This window comes from Chaetomium fimeti, assembly GCF_033439085.1.
Source record: "Chaetomium fimeti strain CBS 168.71 chromosome Unknown B0H64scaffold_2, whole genome shotgun sequence".
Lineage (NCBI taxonomy): Eukaryota > Fungi > Ascomycota > Sordariomycetes > Sordariales > Chaetomiaceae > Chaetomium > Chaetomium fimeti.
This window is the reverse complement of record NW_026944330.1, coordinates 2493678-2511726: the sequence shown is the minus strand read 5'-3', so window position 1 is coordinate 2511726 and position 18049 is coordinate 2493678. Positions and strand designations below refer to the sequence as shown.

The window sequence follows — 18049 nt, the reverse complement described above, 5'->3', positions numbered from 1 at the left end:
ATCACTGCAGCGCTACCCAACTACGTTGTGCGCCGCAGTAACACCGTCACCAAGCTCCCGACCGTGATCCCGCGCGCAGGCACCAATCCCCCCGAGCTGTATCACTAGGTAGTTGGCCCCGTCGTCTTCATCCAGGGCGACCTCACCGCGGACAACATCCTGGTTCGTGACGGCCGCGTCGCGAGATCCTGGACTGGGGGTTCGCCGGGCGGTAATACCCGGAGTATTGGGACTGCGCGGTTGCGCTTCGCGGGCTACATGTAGATAACATCGACTAGGGGACGCTGGGCAGCGAGCCCCTGTCTCTCTTTGCTAAGCGTTACGATCTCGAGTACATCCTATCCTCTGATCAAATTCATCCTCGGTATCCCTCACCACGGCGCCAGAACCAACAAGGGCCCCCCACCCACCCAAAAGCACCAAACGTAGCAACCAAATCCCGACCCCCCCCCCCCCAAACCAAGCCATCAAACAACCGTACTATCCAGCAACTTATCCATCATCTCCCCGACGACCTCCTCCCACCAATCTTGCGTCTGCCACCCGCGGTCCACCAGCACCTGAAAGCCCTCATACAGAAAATTCTGACAATTCCAGTCCGGCGGACGAGCACCCGCGGGGACGGCGGCGACGGCCTCGGCGGGGGCCATCTCGCGACCCGCCGGCACGCGCAGGGCGCCCGCGCTGACGTGGGCGACGTAGGCGCGCGTCTCGAACCACGGCACCGGCACGTGCAGCCGCCCCACCACCCACAGGTCCGTCGCCTCGTCCCGCTGCGTGTGCACCGTCTCGTGGTAGGCCGGCAGGTCCGGCGAGGTGAGGTAGAGGAGGGCGTGCCGGTGGTTGTAGGTGTCTAATGGCTCGCCGCGGAAGATGTACACTGTGAGGTGGATGGTGGTGAAGCCGGTGTTGTTGGTGGTGGTGGTGATGGCTTTTGTGTTGTCCGGGGTTTGGGTTTCTGTTCCGGATCCGCCGTTGCTGTTGCTGCTGTGACTGTCTAGCTCTTCGATGCCGTCACTCCGGCTTGGCGTATTATTGCTTGCTTTCTCGCCTGAACCCTGTCCCTCGGGTTTTCTGTGGCTGATTATGCTGGATGTATATGTACTGGAGACCATGGCGGGCGCGGATGGGTCATACAACAGAAAGCGAATGTATCATTTGTGTCTCGGGGAAGAATACTGTGTACGAAGATCTTGATCAACCCAGTTGCCGGAGTCCGGAGAGCACCAATCAGTTTGTATCGGGTACCCCAATTTTTACCCCTCGCCACCCGTTGGTTGTCGCCGCAGGTGACAGGATATGCACCGAGTGACCCACCCATAACTCAACTTGAAAGATCCCATCACCTGGCGCGTCCTTAACCATCGCACTCACCACACTCGAAAACAGGTAGTGATTCATCACACGCTTGACAGCACCCACTGTGGCGTTTGTTGTTATCCGAACTTCTTGGCGGTGTTGATGGCGAGTGTGGAGAAGGGACGATGAGAGGATTGGAGGACAGAACGAGGAATCGGTGAATCCAAACTGAAAAATTCGAAAGAAACCCCCGGAAAAGAAAAGAGAAAAAGGCAAGAATAATGGAGAAGAAGTTGAAGGGAACTTCATCGTAGGTAGCTAAGTGGGAGGATGCAACTTTGATAAACTGTCCACCATATTCAAAACACGGGGGAGCTAGGTGTAAATGGTCAAGCAACTGAGGGCTTATGTGATCGTTAAACAAACTTGATAAGTGGCGATGGAGTGAATTGCAGGGTTCCAGATACCATTCCGTCAGTTGAAGACAGAAAAAGACTTGGGATGTTCGTGCGACGATTGGGCTCGCAGAATGTGGGGCAAAAGGTCAACGGTTCTGACCTAGCAACCAATAGGAAGGGTTCAACAAGTGGGTTTCAAGTTCGCTGTCAAAACCTCTGCGCTTCTCCCCTTCTCCCAAATTCATAACCTGCCGTGAGATGCAACCACTCACAAGACGACGATGCTGCAGCCACCTCCGGGGTGGCGCTCTCTCAATATTCAGGAGCGCTCTCCGGCAATCTCTTAAACCCAGCTCACCAAACACCTTCTACTCTCCTCTTCCCTTTTGGCTCGTTCGACGGAACCACAATGTAACGAATGCAGTCAATGCACCCCAGAACTCACAAAATGCCGATGCCATCGTTGTCGGCGGTGGAGCCGCCGGTATTGCGGTCGTCGGCAACCTCCTCGAAGTCATGCCGCAGGGCAGGATAGTGTGGATCGACCGGTCGTTCATGGGCGGTAGCATCGGCCAACTCTACCGTGAAGTGCCGAGGTGTGTTTCGACTTTCCCGTCTTACTAGCCTCAGGCTCAGTATCCACCATCTCAACATCCATGATCACGGACTCTAACACCATTCCAGTTACTCCCCGGCGGGCGATTTCCTGCAGTATGCTCAAGCCCTCAAACTCTTCCGGGACATCTGCGACGCGGCGCCAAAGCCCAACGTCATGACCACACTCCAGAGCCTCGACCCCGAGATGACCTGTCCGCTCCACCACGCGGCCGACATGCTCACGTTCATCTCCGACAACCTAATCCAACACCCGCGCGTCGAGCCCGTGCTAGGCACCGTCACGCACTCCGTACGCGACCCCAAGGTCAGTATCCCCCCCTGAAGCCCAAAACCCAACCCCCGCCCTAACCAAACCCCCCCAGGCCCGGCAATGGACAATAACCCTCACGCCCAACCACGACATCGGCACCATCACCCCCGACCCCCAGCAGCAGCAGCAGGATCTTTCACAACAACAACAACAACAACAACACCAACACCAACACCTCCACCAACACCTACAACACCCCCCACACTCACAACACCACCCCCAAAAGTACAAACACACCGCCCCGCTGCTAATCTACTGCACCGGCACCCGCCCCAAGACAACCGACCTCCCCCTCCCCTTATCCCGCCTGACGCTCGACACCTGCCTGTCGCCGACCCGCCTGTCCCGGCTGCTGGCGGCCGACCGCCCGCGCACGGTCGCCGTCATCGGGTCCGGGCACGCGGCGGTGCTGGTGCTGCGGGGGTTGGTGGGGTTGGTGGAGGCGGGGTCGCATCCTTTGTTGAGGGTTCGTTGGTTTGTTCGTGATGGTATTGGGCGTGGGATGGGGGGTGGGTTTGGGGGGATTGGGGGTGTGGGTATGGGAGGGGGAGGGGGTGAGGCGGTGCGGTTTGCGCAGGAGATGCTGGAGGGGGGGTGGCTGGCGGAGGAGGGCGGGCAGCTGGCGGAGGAGGGGGAGCGGCGGGCGGAGGAGGGGGCCGGCAGGTTTATCACGAGGCTTGTGATACCACCCATGGAGGCGGGGCACAGGGCGATGAAGAAGGGCCTGGAGGGCGTGGACTACGTGGTGGAGGACGCCGGGTTTGTCAGGGGCCGGTTGCCCGAGGTCAGGCCCGGGCTGGGCGTGCTGCAGGGCCCGGTGGGCAAGCCGAAGAATCTGGTGTTTAACGCGCCGACGGGGTCGTTTTACCCGAATGGGGGGAGCAGAGACCATGTGCTGGGGCTGTTTGGCGCGGGAAGCGCGTTCCCGGATGTGGACCGCTCGGTGGCGGGGTGGGGACAGCCGGCGATCGGGGTGTGGGAGTTTATGAAGTCTGTGCAGCGGATGGTGCCGAGGTGGGTGCAGGTGTCAAAGACAAGGCATGTGGTGAAGAGGGATGATCGAGACTGGGGGGGTAGGGGGAAGAAGTTCCGTGAGTCTAGGTACTTTTAGGCGTATGCGTGAGGTAGGATCGGAGTGTAAACTACCTGTATTATATTAGTACTATTGGAAGAACGAGAAATGCATATGAGCCAGTCATGGCTGGTATTAAACTTGACATGCGCCGCAAAATATGAGCCGTCAAGTGCGCGTAAACACCGCCCAGGTTGGACACTAGAGGCGAGGGATGCTTCGTCGACAACCCCCATGGTCACAAGCTACTCGACAGCACGGGTATGCCAACGATGCCATGTCAGTTGGGAGCTGCGCGGGCCCCGGCTCCAACTAACAGTACTTTGGCCTCGAGTATGACCGCGGGTGCTCTAGGGAGGTTAGGCTTTTCATAATAACGTACGGATGTAAAAGGTAGGCGAGGTCATGAGAATGAGAAAAAGCTACCGATTGTTGCTAGCCTGTCACACCTTCCCGGAAATGGCTCGCCACTCTTCCTATCACACAGACATGACTGAGCCGACCATCACAGCCCTCAGCCCTATCACTCACCACATATCTTCACTTCTCCAAAGCAGACCACACTGGATATTATTACACCATCAATGGGGTATTAAACTCCGCTCTATCGACACTCGTCCCAGCACGCCTACGCCGTCCAATAATCCGAATCGATATCCACCGGTCCCCGCCCCTCTATGGTGATTTGGATAGGCAAGTTCCTCGCAAGGTCGCCCAAACTGCCTCCTCGGACCTCCCTAAGCCATGCCACCCATGCCTCTGCCCCCACCTCGTCCTCACACACGATATCAATCTCGCATTCGTTGACAAAAGCAGTGAGTGTTGCATCACATCTGGCGGGGTAATACCACTGCACATCGATCAACGAACGCGCAACCCAGACCCGCTTGATGAGCGGTGCGATCGGCCTGAAGTCGTCGAGCGGGCTGCACGGCGCAACGAAGACGGTAGCGATGTCCAAGTTCAGCCAGACGCAACAGCGGCGGCGCTCGGCCGTGCCCTCGGGGGATATGCTTGCTGGTACAGCCGTAGGCCCCGCGCTTCCCGGCAGGCTTGGACCGTCGACGGCGCCGACGTGAGAGAGAACACATACGGGACCGGGTCCGGTTCGCCCCTCGGGGAATGTGCCGGGCGGCCCAGAACTCGCCCCGTTGGCGTGCCGGTGGAGGATGACGACCGTGACTGTGCGGGGCTCGACCGTCAGCTTCCATATCAGGGCGCGAAGCTCGAATGGGAGGAGAGGGAAGAGGTGGAAGATGGCCATTTCTTTTTTAGGCTCCGGTGGGCTGTGGTCTCAGCCTATTAATATATTCTAGAACGTGTTGCTAAAAGTCTCCTTTCAAAGCTATCGTTCCTTGCAGTAAGTGCCTGGGTACTCAACAGCTTGAAGGTTAGAGGTAGGTATGTTCCCGCTCCTACTACATACGTATTTTACCACGCCAGGAGGAAAAAGGAGAGAAGAGACAGATGAGAACATGACTCGGAGTGCTTCATGATTCATCATTCACGTGTTTCCGTCCTCTTAGCGTTCTCAAAGAGAGGACGAAGTACCACGGACCTTTACGGTGCCAGCGGAGTGGGGAACTCATTTAAGCAACGAGTATTAAAGATGGGGGAACACAAAACAGCTGGGCTGAACTTGGTTCCGGTCAAATACACTTACTTCGTGTTGAGGAGGTACGTGTGATTGGTGATTGGTTCATAGCGAGGAACACGAACAATGAATGACGACGAATCACAACTCGGCGCTGGGCGATAGCGTTACCAAGCTGCCAGTTTAAAATGCAGTTTCTCAGCGCCTGCTTAGCGTCAATGCGTCGTTGACGGGCTGTCGTTTTTGAATTCTTCCTCCACCGTCGTCAAGGGGCTACACAAGGCCACCGAGCTGAGCATACCTAGGTATTAGGCCCTGACATACCTTCAAAGCCAAGGGATAATTCTTGGATAATTCTTTCCACGTTATTACTACAACCTCGGCGTGACTCGAAACTGTTACTCGGGCTCAATGTCTCTCTGTAGCCAAGAAGAACAATTCGGAGGCGGGCTTACGGCACAAGTCCAAAGGATAAAATAATGAGAACTACAATCACTTTGCAATCAACATCAACTGCACAGACATTGAGTTGCTTTCCGAAACGGGATGCATGACGCAGGTACCGGACTGTCGGTAAATGGAGCGCACAAGGGTCTGTTGCTGGGACGGAAGTTCGTTGCAGTACCTAGGTACCTACTTTGTAAATGATGTCGTGATAAATCTTGTATTTATTCTATAAACCAGTTCTTGTATGTTATCTCTTTTGTTACACCTTCGTCCTTGTCATCACCTCTGTGCAAAACAACGCGGTGCATGTGAAGTGGCCTGTGATGATTGGTTGACAAGGGGGGCAACCCAAATATGGTCGTTGGTGATCCCAGGCTCCCAGGGAGAATCAAGATAGCCGAGCCAACAAAACCCAACCATCAATAGTTAACGTGCCAGAACCCACGGCCCCTCTTTCGCTATCAACACCTCGAGTTGGCGAGTTTCTGGCGTAGAAGAGTACCTTACCATTGACTAATCCAATGGCCCGATTGCTGAGCGCCAATGCGACTTTAATGGGGCGTCTCTCTTCCTACACCGTCATCAAGGAACTGCACAAAGCCGCCGACGAAGGCGCTATGTACCTTGCTAGGAACCAACGCGATGAGAAATGCATCGTCAAGAGCATTCGGGGACACTGGCGGCTGCAAAATGAAGCCGAGATCGCCAAGCGCTACCAATCTCAAACTCCGTTCCTTCGCCCCTTGATTGACGAAATCCAAGAGCCGGCCGACCCGCCCTCCATCGTCCTCGGGTACCTAGACAGCGATATGCTCACAGAGTCGAACAAGAAAAGGCTATCGCGTCCCGAGATCAAACAGGTAGCTAGATGTATTCTCGAAGCCCTTCGTGTTTTCCACAAGGATGGCATGGTTCATACCGGTTCGCCTCCCCTGACCCATCACCTGCGTTGTCGTGATCAGACGGAGTTAACTCCTATTTTAGATGTCAAGTTGGACAACATATTTGTCAACCACGGCCAAGGCGACAACCGCTTCTCCGACATGGAACTGGGCGACTGCGGCGGTGTGGTATCTCAGGAGTCCAAATTTGCAAAAGAAGGCCACATCATCGGCGCCGCTTTCACTCGCAGTCCCGAAGCCACGTTCCAACTGCCCTGGAACACCGCCACAGACATTTGGTCATTCGGCAACGCTGTAAGAAACAAACCATCCCCCCCGCTGCCCATCCCGGCCCCCTTAATAACCACCGCGCTAACTCTTCGGCCCCCAGATCCTCAGCCTCCTATTCGGCGGCAACTACCACCTCTTCAACCCCCAAATCGACCGCGTCCCACCGGGACACGACGCTTACGAGTTTACCGTTCTGAAGCGGATGCACCGGTTCTTTGGGCCGTATCCACAATCCTACGAGACCTTCAATGACCCGGACACCATTACGATCATCAACTTCATCAATCACCAAGAGCCTCCGGCAAAGCCATTTACCAGGGTAACCACGCGGCAAATCCCCCTGGCAGATAAGGAGTTCCTCCTAAAAATCATGAAACTGGATCCCCGCGACAGGCCGACTGCGGGAGAGCTACTTGCGGATGAGTGGTTCACGGAGGAATCGCAGGATACGCGAGACCCGCTTCCAGGAGAGGTCAAACAGGACGTCGGACCCGGACATGCCGGGACCTAGGCCAAACCGAGGCACGGCAGGCACTAGTTGGAGATGATGAAATTGCATGCATGTCATGTATGTATGTACAAGGCCGTCGGGTAGCAACAACAACCTCCGAGAGTCCACTGTGGATTGTTGTCACACATCCCCCCCCCCCCCCCACGCCACCCACCCAACACCTCAGGTCCCCTGCCCCAGGTGTAATTTTAGGACTTCTTCCTATCTAACCCGAAGCACGATAAGCCTTGGCTCATACACCCCGTTTTGACCCGTCCCCCCATCCTACGGAGATGCTGACGAGTGAGTGTTGTTCTGCCTGCCACAGTGTTCTGCCTACCACAGTGCCTAGGACCCCTCCTCACTTGGCGGCGGTATGTCTCGTCGAAATCTGTCGGGTGAACTACTGCATTCTCAAGACTACTACGTCTCCAGCAGGAAACACCTTAACAACACCCTTCGAGGTGGAGGCTATTCGTGATATACTCAGAACGAATGATAAATTAAATGACGCAGTCAAATGCCAAATCAATGCTAAGCATAAAATATCGCGAGGGTTTGGACCCTACCCTGCTCGTGGGTATCAGAGATGTAGATCCAAAAGACATGGAAAACAAAGAAGAAGATGCGATTTGCAGCGGCCAGGCCGTCCGTTCGGCCCCGCTCCCCCAGGGCTCGAACCCGATGGGCATAGTTATATAACATAGATAAATAAGCGAAAAAGCAATGAAAGGAAAAGCAATGCGCGGATATGCGCGTGGTGTCGTTCTTCTTCGTAAAACGATAGTAGTCGCCTTTAAAAGTGCAACGCTGGCCAGAGCATCGAGTAGTCCTCCGTCACGGCCCTGAGATCCGCCGATTCAACAGTGGGTGGCCGCTTCGGCTCCGCCTCCTCCTCGATCGTCTCGGCAAAGTCGCCCGCCACCCTCTTGGCCGGCACCGAGCCACCCGTGTCCTCGATCCCATGCTTGTCCTTTTTGTGCTTTTTGAGGTTGTCCAGCCGACTAAATGTCTTGACGCAGCCCGGTACGTCACACGCTAGCCGCACACCCCTGTGCGTGTTTTTGTGTTTGCGGAGGTACCCCTTGAGGTTCTCCCTGACGCCTCTGGGCTTCCACTGGCACTCGTCGCAGACGAGGTCCTCGACGGATGACTCCGGCCCAGGTTTGCCTTGAACGAGGGCCGAGTGTTGGCCGTGTTGGTGATTGTGTTGATGATTGTGCGGGTGGTTGTGCTGATGGTTGTGTTGATGATTGTGTTGATGGGTGTGTTGGTGGTTGTGTTGCTGGTCGTGCTGTTGTTCGTGTTGCTGGTCGTGTTGGCGGTCGTGTTGTTGGGTGTGGGCAAGCTGGTGACTTTCGGCACGCGGTGTTAGAGAACCATGCCCACCTCCTTCTGTAATGGGAGTCCCAAAGACCGTTGTCATGCTGCTCTGCATGGATTCCTGGCTCAGCGCCCGAGACATGGCGTGCGTCGAGGGTGGTTGTACTTGGTAGTAGGGAGACGCCGCCGTATTAGGGGATGTTGGACTTGACAAGCCGCTGCTGACGCCCCGAGCCATGTCGCCCAGCATGCCCGCTTGGAGAGGGAAGCAAGGTGCTGGCCCGGCGGATGGCGGGTTCGGCTGTGGTGTTTCCACCTCTGCCTTTGGCCGCCACCAACCATTGTTACTCGAGGTTGCCGAACGCAATTCCGCTGGCGATATCGGGCTCTGGGGCAAGGAGAGCGGTTCGTCCAAACACATTGCCGACGTTGGTGGCACATGGCCCGGAGGGGACGTTAGGCCAGCATTGAAGGGCATCTGCGGAGGGAACATGTATTGTTGCGAGGCCGACATGTTGTTGTGGTCTTGTGACGACGAAACGGTGGACTGGTAAGGACCCAGGCTGGGGTTGAACAGCGTGCTCTGCGAGGTGTTTTGTGAGAGGCGTTCGGACGGACTCTCATCCATGGTTGAGGAAAGGGCAATCGACGATACTGTGGATGGCAGGTCGGAAGCACCCGCGTTGAACCCCGGCCAGAACATGCTTCCGTCGACCTCGGGAAGATTCGAGCCCAGCATGGGTTTCTCCAGAGCTGAGAAGCCTGGCGGCCCCCCTTGCGCAGGCTGCCCCGGAAAGACGACGTGTTGTTGGAACGCCCTAGTCGTGTAAGTCGAGCTGGGGGCGTCGGAGGTGGCGGTGCTCGGCCGTGTATCCATCGCTGAACCGCCCTTGAAGTGCGGGTCAAAGGTGGCATTCTGCTTGCGAGACGGGTCCTTCTTCCTCAGAGCGAAGTCTCTCATCTTGGAACCAAGGCTGCGTTTCCGCGAGATAGGCATGGCTTGCTGCGGCCTCCACCCCATCCATTGCGCCCAGTCCTTCTCGTTCGTCGGGAAGCTATGGCTGGTGCTGCACTTGTCGCAGTCGAACTCGCCGCTAGGGAGTTCGGGGCAAGACAGGAGGTGCTGGACGACCTGAAGTGGCGCTACGAAGGACCTGTGACAGCGGGTCATGGGACAGCCATAGCTCTGCTGGGTCTGCTCCCCGACCGACAGCTGGTCCAGGAGTTCGCGAAGAAACAGGAGAACCATGCGCGCCGTGGTACCGTCTTTGGTGACCTTGTCCTCGTACCTGGTCCATGTACATCAGCCACGGGCGTCTACGGGAGGAGGTTTTTCGGTCGGGCGCCGACCGGGATGTTGGACGACGGCTTGACTCACGGGCATGGCACATAGTGGCCGCTCATGGGGGCTTGCTGGTGGACGGCGTGCGAGCCATGATTGTGTCCGGTGTGGATGGCCGCCGTGAATGCCCCCGCATCGTGCATCGCTCGATGTTGAGAAAAAGTCGACATAGAGACTGGCGCAGCGTGGCTGGGTGGCTCGCGGGGTGCATCCACTGCATCGTGGAACCGGACCAGGCTAGCGGGGGAGGCCCAGACAGGAAATACAGAGAGATGTCTTGGGCCTTTTTAGGGGTTGGGGGAAGCACGGCGCGGAGAGAGAGGGCGGTGGGGGGGGGGAGGGACCGGGAGGCCGAGTCGCACACACAGCCCGCCACGCCAGCGGCTCTCGTCTAAACGGCGCCAGCGAGATGAAGAGCGGGTTCTTTTTCTCCACGATTCCTCACGGCTCGTTCCCGCCGCCGCGGCACGCACGCACGTACGATGGGGGATGAGTGCGGTGCGGCAGTTGTGTTGCACCCGGCCGTTCTCGACGGCGGGCAAAACCAGGTGAGAGTGTGGGGAGGGGGAACAGTCCGGGGTTGGCTGGGCGTGCGGCCAGGCGTCTGCACTGGGGCGTGGTCGGGGGGCGGCTTGCTCAGCAGCGCAGCGGAATTGACGTCAATTCATCTAGATTGCCATCTAATCAATTCATTGGACTTGGGCCGGCCTTGGCATGTCGAAACCGGGAGGTAGGTGGTCGCTCGGGAAGGGTGAGATGTGAGTGTTGCGAAGCGAGCGAGACTGCGCCAGGGGGGTGCTGACCGCAGAGGGGGGTGGTCAAGGGGTGGGTGTTGGGGAAGGGAAAGGCGGGAAGAACGGGCGAAGGAAGGATGGGGGATGCGATGCCAAATGGAGATAAAGCGGGCAGGCAGGTCGAGAAAAAGAGATGCAGATGAGACGGTCCACTTCACTCTTCTTCTGGGCGAGTGGGATTTTTGGGATGCTCTCCTGGCAGGTACGGCCCACCTCCACCAAGCTCGACCTCGAACTTGGCGGTCGTTCCCGTTCCTTGGGAGCACTGGGCAGGCGTGGCGCGGGCTGCCTCTTCCTGCTTTGCTTCTCACAGGGGCAGGCACGACTGGCCGTATTCGGTGTCTAATGCTACCCTCATGGAAGGGGGGGGGAAGGGGCCCGCCGGAGTGGCAGGTGGCAAGTGGCAGGCGCGGTTGGTTGGCAACCCCCAAAACAGGATTATCAGGCTGCTTCAGGTTTAGACGACGGGCAGATGAAGGGGCGGGTTCGCAATAAAGGGCCGTCTTCTCCCCGCGAGGCCCCGGCGCGATGTGTGCGGAGAGGGAAAAACTCGCGCATCCCCAACATGGGGTTGTGACTTGCGAATTGTGATTGCTGGGTTCGACTGCCGTGTGTCTTGCCCGCACAGAATTTGGGAAAATAGCCGGGAAGGCGCCCGCCGCTGCTGGACCGAGGCGCAAACCCAGCTCCCTTACCAAGCAGGGCGTTTCGCAGGGCCAGGTGAGCACTTTCCAATAAAGCAGCGATCACTCTTCAATTTCCCACCAAGAGTTTTCCGCGCTTCCATATTCAATTTCTCCAAACAGGTGGTTTGCGCGCAGTGCATCTGGCAATGGCCGCCGCCCCTGGCTCCTGGAGGGCGCCGCCCCGACGAGCATCGAGGGCCCCTCCCCCGGGCTCTGGGTTATCCGTCAGGGTGCCCTAATCCTTTGCGGGATTCGCTTCCGGAAGAAAGGGAACCCATCCGGCGGTGCGGAGCGTCGAGCGCGCGGCAGGCCAGGGGTCGCCCAACGCCTCTCTGCTCCTGCTCGGCAATCCGTCAGCTCTTTTCCGTCGCCCGGGGCAACACGCACTGTGACGTGCTCCCATTTCCAGCTTCTCAGCTTCGATCGAGCACCGGCGAGCTGGGCCACGAGCTGGGCTGGGGCTGCGCACCTCGCCGTCACCCCTGGCGAAATCGAATCCGGCGGGCCGGAGACACTTTACGATGCACCCTCGGAGCGGAAACGTGGGCATCGTGGGAAGCGCGGATGGTGCTCTTATCTCGTTGGCTGCGTGTCGATGCTGCCAAATTTGGAAGCTGCAGACAGGCTAAAAGCCCGGAAGTTGACAAGCAAAAACGTCAATTTAGCCTGGCCCGCCTCGCTAGCTTGTAACGGTCTCTTGGCACCCCTTGCAGCTCTCGCTGCTCTCTTCCCCAGACCAACACCAGCATTCGTCCTCTCGGCCTCGGGCCACATTTCGCCGACTTCGGTGCCGTGTTCCGGGCTGAAGCCTGGGGGCGCCGCTCTGGCCGATGCAGAGATCACGCGAATTCAACACGGCTGACGAGTTAGGGTTGCTCCCGGGAAGGCCCTCCGGATTCTAAATTATATCTAGCCTCCCGCTCGGTGTGGATGCTGAGGGGGGGAATCAATTTGGAGCCCGCAGATGTGACAGCCAACGAGGTTCTCGTCCCTCCAGTTCCGGGGATGCGAGAATCGAGAGATCGCAGACCGTCAAAGAGACTCAGGGGCACCGCCACACATGCGCTGATCATGTGTCAAACATTACCCGCCCGTCGGGATGCGCGAGTGTGGCGTTGAATGGCGGTAACGTGGATGGTGACATCCGGCTTGTAAGGCTGTACATGGTTGGGGAATTTGGTCCATGTGGGGGACGGCAAGGGCGCAATTCAACTGATGCAAGCCACGGTTCGGCTGTGTGCCGGACCCGACCCGAAGGGACGCCCGAATGATACCGGGCGGACCAGGTGCGTGCACGTCACGCTCCCTGCTCCGGCCAAGGGAGTACTGTGTACTATGTAAGAGGACTGGCAGTGTTCCTGGAATTGACAGGCGTCAACCGTTTCCCGGCTCTGCCCTGCGAGAACGGCAGGTATTGCCTCGTGACTAGGAGACCGCGAGTTACATTCAAGCAACATCGACTCAGGACGGGGGGTAGATTGGTAGTGCAATATGCGAGTGTTGCACAGTAACGCCCTGTGGTCGTTCCAAACTCTTCCCTCACTACCTAGATGCCCTCACACAATCCGCTAAGCAGTCGGCACTCGAATAGTTTATTATTCAAAACCTCACCTTCCCCTCGACATCAAAAACATGATGCCGGTATTCCATGACGGAAGGACAGGGTCAGCTCCCAATGAAATGCCAAAGTAGTTCGTCTCACCACCTCAAGCGCAGGGGGCGGGGAAACCAACGGCAATGGGGATAATTTCTCCCTGAGAACAACATATCGAGATCGCACAGCGAGTTGATCTCTGCCGGGTCGACTAACCGACCTGGATGTCGACGCGCGGCACGGTGCGGGTTGGTCGATAGTCGGGCCGACGACGTGTAAAGTGCCCGCCGTCTAGGTCATGACGAATCGGGGTCCCTTTCCTGCTTCGCCTCCATGATGAGGTTCAGCTCCTGTTTGATCCCGGTAATCCCAGACGAGGTGTATGACTGCATATCCAGCCAGCGCGCCTTTCCCGCTGTGCTATGAACCATTCGTACGGGGGGAAGGTTGTCTTCGCCGTACCGGTGCTGGAACTGTGGCACCGGAGTCAGCCCTTAGCTCTCGCCGGGAACCGTATATCTAGATCTCGTGTTATTCAAGGTCCTCAAGGGCGTACTAGTGGCTCAGCCGGCCCGGGAGTTGCGCTGGGCGAACTCCCATTCAAGTCGGTCGTCCGAGTACCTACCTAGCCAGTGAGATAGATCATAGTCTGGTCGATTCAGTTGGTGGAACGCAGATGCTGTCGCACGGCTTCCGCCAAGGAAAGAAGCCATCTGCCCGAAGCAGCACCATCGGCATTTCCGTTTACGAGTCTACTCCGGATACACGGGTTTCTGAGGCGTGGCTTAGTGTCCATTGTTGATGGGGATGATTATGAATCAACGGGAGGGCGGAAAACGAAAGACATCGACAGGATCGTTATGATAACTACCTAGGTACTATACCCACATGTGTAGCATGATTCATGTCTCTCGGCTGGGATACGTCGCTCGTCCGCCACTGTCGACTATGACGGTATGATCACATGTTTCATGACTGTCGAGTCGAGAGGCTAGACCTCCAATGAATAAACTTAGAGCCAATAAGACCATCCTGAGCATTGCACGCGGCTGCCACCTAGGTAGGTAGACTTGCTAGCCTTGTCTACGAAACTTGAGTTGGTAGGCGTCACCTGCAATCTTGTTGCTAGTCTCTCGCTCTACCCGAAAAGACGAAGACAGTAGTAGTGAGAATAGGTCGACTAGGTTGCCTGCTCATGATAGGAGCTGGAAGATTGGACGGATACCGTCGCATAAGGGCGACGATGGTCGGGGTGTGACTCTCGACCTGCTTCAAAACAGCTTGGATCTACTTCTCTGGGGTATTCTCTTGGAATCCCGCGACTTTTGGAGAGATACCCGAGAACATCCCGCCGAGTAGTCGGTTGATATTCGACAAGTAATCCTGAAGTGCAGGCAGGGGGGGTTCATTGCTTGGGCAGATGAACGGCTGAGCAAATAAGGCGCATGATCTTGTAAGCCACCAAGGGACTGCGTAACGCGGGATCTAGGTTTCGAGCGGGGAACTGCTCGCAATATCGTCCCTTGCGATTGATGCGGTCGCGGAGATTGAGGCCGGCCCACGAGAGGTCATTCGCCAGATCACTCGCCGAAGTGACCCATGGCAGGTTCAAAGGACCGAAAATGCGCTAGGGGGGTTGCTGTCCTTTGGCGGTATTCCAAACCCAAGTTTTGTTCATCTAACGGGTGTGCAGTATTGAGTACTAGCTGACGATATAAGTTCCCAGGATTTAGGCGAGCAGTGTATGGTGGGAGGAGGGGAAGATGGAAAATAGGAAAAGGGGAAGGGGAGATAGGAGAGCGGGAGGATAGGAGGATAAGAAGACCGGAAGACAGGAAGACGAAGAGATGGTGGGAAGACGGGGAATGATGGGATGGTGGGGAAATGGTCCCATTCAGGGGAGGGATCTTGGAAAGAAAACGCCATATTCATTCTGTTTTACGATGCTCGCTACCGGGCATATGTACTGTGTTCCAAGTCCAAGTCCCTTCATTTTCCCATTCCCATCTTCTTCTTCATCTCGCCCATCGTCTCGCCAATCGACTCCGAGACATTTTTGCCCGTCTCCTGCATCTTCTGGCCCGCACCTTTGGCGGTGCTCTCGGCGCCCTCGAGGCCGCCCTTACCCTTAGCCCGGTGCACATGCTCAGGCTTGTCCGTAGTTGAGTACATGGAGTTGGGATCATGGAGCTGGTTTTGTCAGAATTTATATTTAAAACCAAAGAAGTAGCAGTAGAAGCTTGGGTGGTTCGGTAAACACACAATAACTTACATGGGCGTCCTCCTCGGCATGGTCAATCAGGTCGTGGCACTCCTCGGCCGCCTCGTCGGTGTAGCCCGACTCATGCTTGGGCACCACATGATGCGGATGGTGTGCCTTAGGGGCTTTGTGAGTAGTGCGTTGTCCTTGCTCCATGATGGTTGACGTAGTTTTGACTGATAATTTTGTGGCTGGGGGGTTGTGGTATGAGTCTGACAATGACTTTGGTGGGTGAGAATGGGAAGTAATGTAATTCTACGAAGCCCCCTTGGTCCTATTAATACCAGTGGCGGGCGCCCTTGATCATTTGCGTCACTGTCGTCATGCTGAGCCCTTGGATTGGAGAAGCTCAGGGTTGCTGAGACGTCACTGGCGGATTGTTCGTGCCACACCACCACCCCGCACCATCGAGAGACAAAGAGCGTCATCCAAAGGGTGATCTGTTACAACCTTCCCGGATGCGGATATGCTCATCAGGGCGGTGCTGGCTGTACACTGTAGTGTAGGCACGAGGAGTGTTGCCCGGCCTGGCTGTGGCAACGGATACTGTTGCAATAAGGCCATGAATAAAACAATAGTAGTGCATAATTGTGGCGGGTAAACTCCCCTTGGCATCATGACAACATGAGCAGAAACTGACTGCTCCGCAAATGTATTCGGGGAGGGAGAAGGGTTCAGGGGTCGGCCGGGATCCAGGTACCGAGGTTTCCGGGGCAAAACGTGAACACCGATCTCAAAGGCCTAGGGAAGAGATGAGTACCTAAGGTAGGTAAGGTAACTATAACTAATTGAGAGTCTTTTAATAGTGATATAATACACCACAGCGAAATTAATTGACACAAGAGAACTATTTATCTAACCCCCAACACTGCCCACACTACCAACCATCTTCGGTTCCAGCCCCATGACGAACCGCCTACCAACACGACCCGGAACCTCTCAAAGAAGAACGGTCATACCAACAGCCCTGTTGTTAGCAATACCGTCCAGGCTAAAGCGCTGGACCTCGGCAGCAGAACCAGAGCCGCCCGAGACATCAACAACGGTGACAGCCGACTGGGTGGAGCCGTTTCCGGGGGCGAGGGCGTACACGAAGTTGCCGGCGGCGCGCAGATCAGTCAGGCCGGCGTCGCCGTTGGGGGACAGGTCCAAGGTAGAAACGACGGTGGCGTCGGCGACGCTCATCTCGACGATGCGGTTGGCGGCGAAGTCGGTGACAAAGGCGGTGCCCGTCACAGGGGAGATGGACACCCAGCAGGTCGCGATCTGGCCCTCGACCGCGCCCGTCGCCACCGTCGTGGCCATGCCGGTCTGCGGGTCGACGCGGAGCACCGCCGCGCCGAAGCCGGCGTCGGTCGAGAAGACGGTGTCCGTGCCCGGCACCTGCTGCGATCCGAACAGCACCAGCGTGTCGGCCGGCTCGCTGCGCTGCTCCTTCATGGAGACGGACGCCTTGCCGCCGCCCCTCTTCTTCTTGCCGCAGCCGCTGCCGGCCGTGACGGGGAAGGACGAGAAGAAGCCGGTCTTGTTGGTGGGCGGGTCGCCCTTGACGATGGCGTACAGGGCGCTCTCGTCCTCGGAGAAGAAGACCTGCGAGACGGTGTTGGTGGGCCCGATGGGGGGCGTCGTCTGGCCGAGGTCGTAGGGCCGCAGGGCGTCCATGGGCCCGAGCCCGCGCGTGGCCGAGAAGCTGCTGCAGGCCACGCCGGCCTTGGCGCCCGACGACCCGACGCACACCAGGCCGTGCTTGGCCGAGGCGCCGACCGTGTTGGGGAACTCGCCCGGGAACGCCACCGGCTTGCCGACGGCTGTCAGCTTGGTCGGGTCCGATGGGGAGATGGTCAGCATGCTCAGCGTGTTGGAGCCGGCGTTGACCGCGAAGATGGTCTGGTGGTTTTGGTGTTAGTACCTATCTTGCGTGTTGTGGATGGGATGGGCGCTGGGCTTACGTTTCCGACCATGGTCAGCGCAGATTGGCTGACCAGGGCATCGGGGGTGGCGGGCTGGTTCTCGGCGTTCAGCGCGATGGACCCGGCTCCGTCGGTGGCGGTGATGGTGCCGGCAGAAAGCTTGCCGTCGGGGCCGATGGGCAGCGCAACAACCGAGTTGCTCTCATCGTTGGTGAGGATGTAGATGGCCTGTCCGGTAGGAGAGGCTGGGCAATCCTTGGACTCAGCAGCCTTAATGACCCCAGGGGCCAATGCCAGCAAAGCGGCCAAGGGGAGCCACGAACGCGAGATAAAAGGCATGTTGAAAGTTGAAAGTTGAAAGTTGTGATTGTGAAACAGTCAAAGTAGTTTGAGTATTATGTATTATCTCTGTGAAGCCAAGATGTGTGGGGATGGGGATGGGATGATTTCAAGACTCATCTCGAAGAAGAGACGATGCCTCTTATACCTTTGTTGACGAATCTCGATGTCAAAGCAGCCAGACCCTGCGAGTTGAGACCGTCGCAGCCTGCCGCAGTCTGACGAAGATGATTCCAACACTGCGGCAGTGTTGCCTGCCATCATTCTCCACGCAGACATGGATCAAGAGGAGACACTACTAGTTTTGGATTGTTTGATTACGGATCTACTTTCTGAGAAAAGACATACCCGTGGCCGTGTCTCCTTCGATGGGCGGTGCTGGGAAACATCACCCCCCTGTC

General features: G+C 57.2%; 8 protein-coding genes across 8 annotated transcripts; 3 read left to right on the top strand and 5 right to left on the bottom strand.

Moving 5' to 3' along the window:
- Positions 1-452: 452 nt before the first annotated feature.
- On the bottom strand, positions 453-1200 carry B0H64DRAFT_386686 (uncharacterized protein). Its single transcript, XM_062803157.1, has one exon. It carries the CDS (start codon positions 1113-1115, stop codon positions 468-470), a length of 648 nt encoding a protein of 215 aa, XP_062662456.1. The 5' UTR covers positions 1116-1200; the 3' UTR covers positions 453-467.
- Positions 1201-1944: 744 nt separating this feature from the next.
- B0H64DRAFT_472144 (uncharacterized protein) lies at positions 1945-3809 on the top strand. Its single transcript, XM_062807922.1, has 3 exons — positions 1945-2293; positions 2382-2619; positions 2678-3809. Exons 1-3 carry the CDS (start codon positions 1956-1958, stop codon positions 3734-3736), a joined length of 1635 nt encoding a protein of 544 aa, XP_062662455.1. The 5' UTR covers positions 1945-1955; the 3' UTR covers positions 3737-3809.
- A 294-nt stretch (positions 3810-4103) lies between these two features.
- Positions 4104-5379, bottom strand: B0H64DRAFT_386682 (uncharacterized protein). Its single transcript, XM_062803156.1, has one exon. It carries the CDS (start codon positions 4959-4961, stop codon positions 4326-4328), a length of 636 nt encoding a protein of 211 aa, XP_062662454.1. The 5' UTR covers positions 4962-5379; the 3' UTR covers positions 4104-4325.
- Positions 5380-6139: 760 nt separating this feature from the next.
- On the top strand, positions 6140-7529 carry B0H64DRAFT_422580 (kinase-like domain-containing protein). The gene is made up of 3 exons (XM_062805571.1): positions 6140-6659; positions 6723-6934; positions 7011-7529. The coding sequence occupies exons 1-3, from the start codon at positions 6260-6262 to the stop codon at positions 7419-7421; spliced, it is 1023 nt and encodes a 340-aa protein (XP_062662453.1). The 5' UTR covers positions 6140-6259; the 3' UTR covers positions 7422-7529.
- A 667-nt stretch (positions 7530-8196) lies between these two features.
- On the bottom strand, positions 8197-10235 carry B0H64DRAFT_415421 (zinc finger C2H2-like protein; the record flags this gene model as incomplete). Its single annotated transcript, XM_062805101.1, has 2 exons — positions 8197-10012; positions 10102-10235. 2 exons carry the CDS (start codon positions 10233-10235, stop codon positions 8197-8199), a joined length of 1950 nt encoding a protein of 649 aa, XP_062662452.1.
- Positions 10236-11691: 1456 nt separating this feature from the next.
- On the top strand, positions 11692-12407 carry B0H64DRAFT_371350 (uncharacterized protein; the record flags this gene model as incomplete). Its single annotated transcript, XM_062802146.1, has 3 exons — positions 11692-11775; positions 11955-12087; positions 12259-12407. 3 exons carry the CDS (start codon positions 11692-11694, stop codon positions 12405-12407), a joined length of 366 nt encoding a protein of 121 aa, XP_062662451.1.
- A 2640-nt stretch (positions 12408-15047) lies between these two features.
- On the bottom strand, positions 15048-15785 carry B0H64DRAFT_386672 (uncharacterized protein). Its single transcript, XM_062803155.1, has 2 exons — positions 15412-15785; positions 15048-15329 (listed from the first exon to the last, which is right to left on the bottom strand). Exons 1-2 carry the CDS (start codon positions 15553-15555, stop codon positions 15129-15131), a joined length of 345 nt encoding a protein of 114 aa, XP_062662450.1. The 5' UTR covers positions 15556-15785; the 3' UTR covers positions 15048-15128.
- Positions 15786-16220: 435 nt separating this feature from the next.
- B0H64DRAFT_386669 (uncharacterized protein) lies at positions 16221-17992 on the bottom strand. The gene is made up of 2 exons (XM_062803154.1): positions 17349-17992; positions 16221-17286 (listed from the first exon to the last, which is right to left on the bottom strand). The coding sequence occupies exons 1-2, from the start codon at positions 17646-17648 to the stop codon at positions 16339-16341; spliced, it is 1248 nt and encodes a 415-aa protein (XP_062662449.1). The 5' UTR covers positions 17649-17992; the 3' UTR covers positions 16221-16338.
- Positions 17993-18049: the final 57 nt, after the last annotated feature.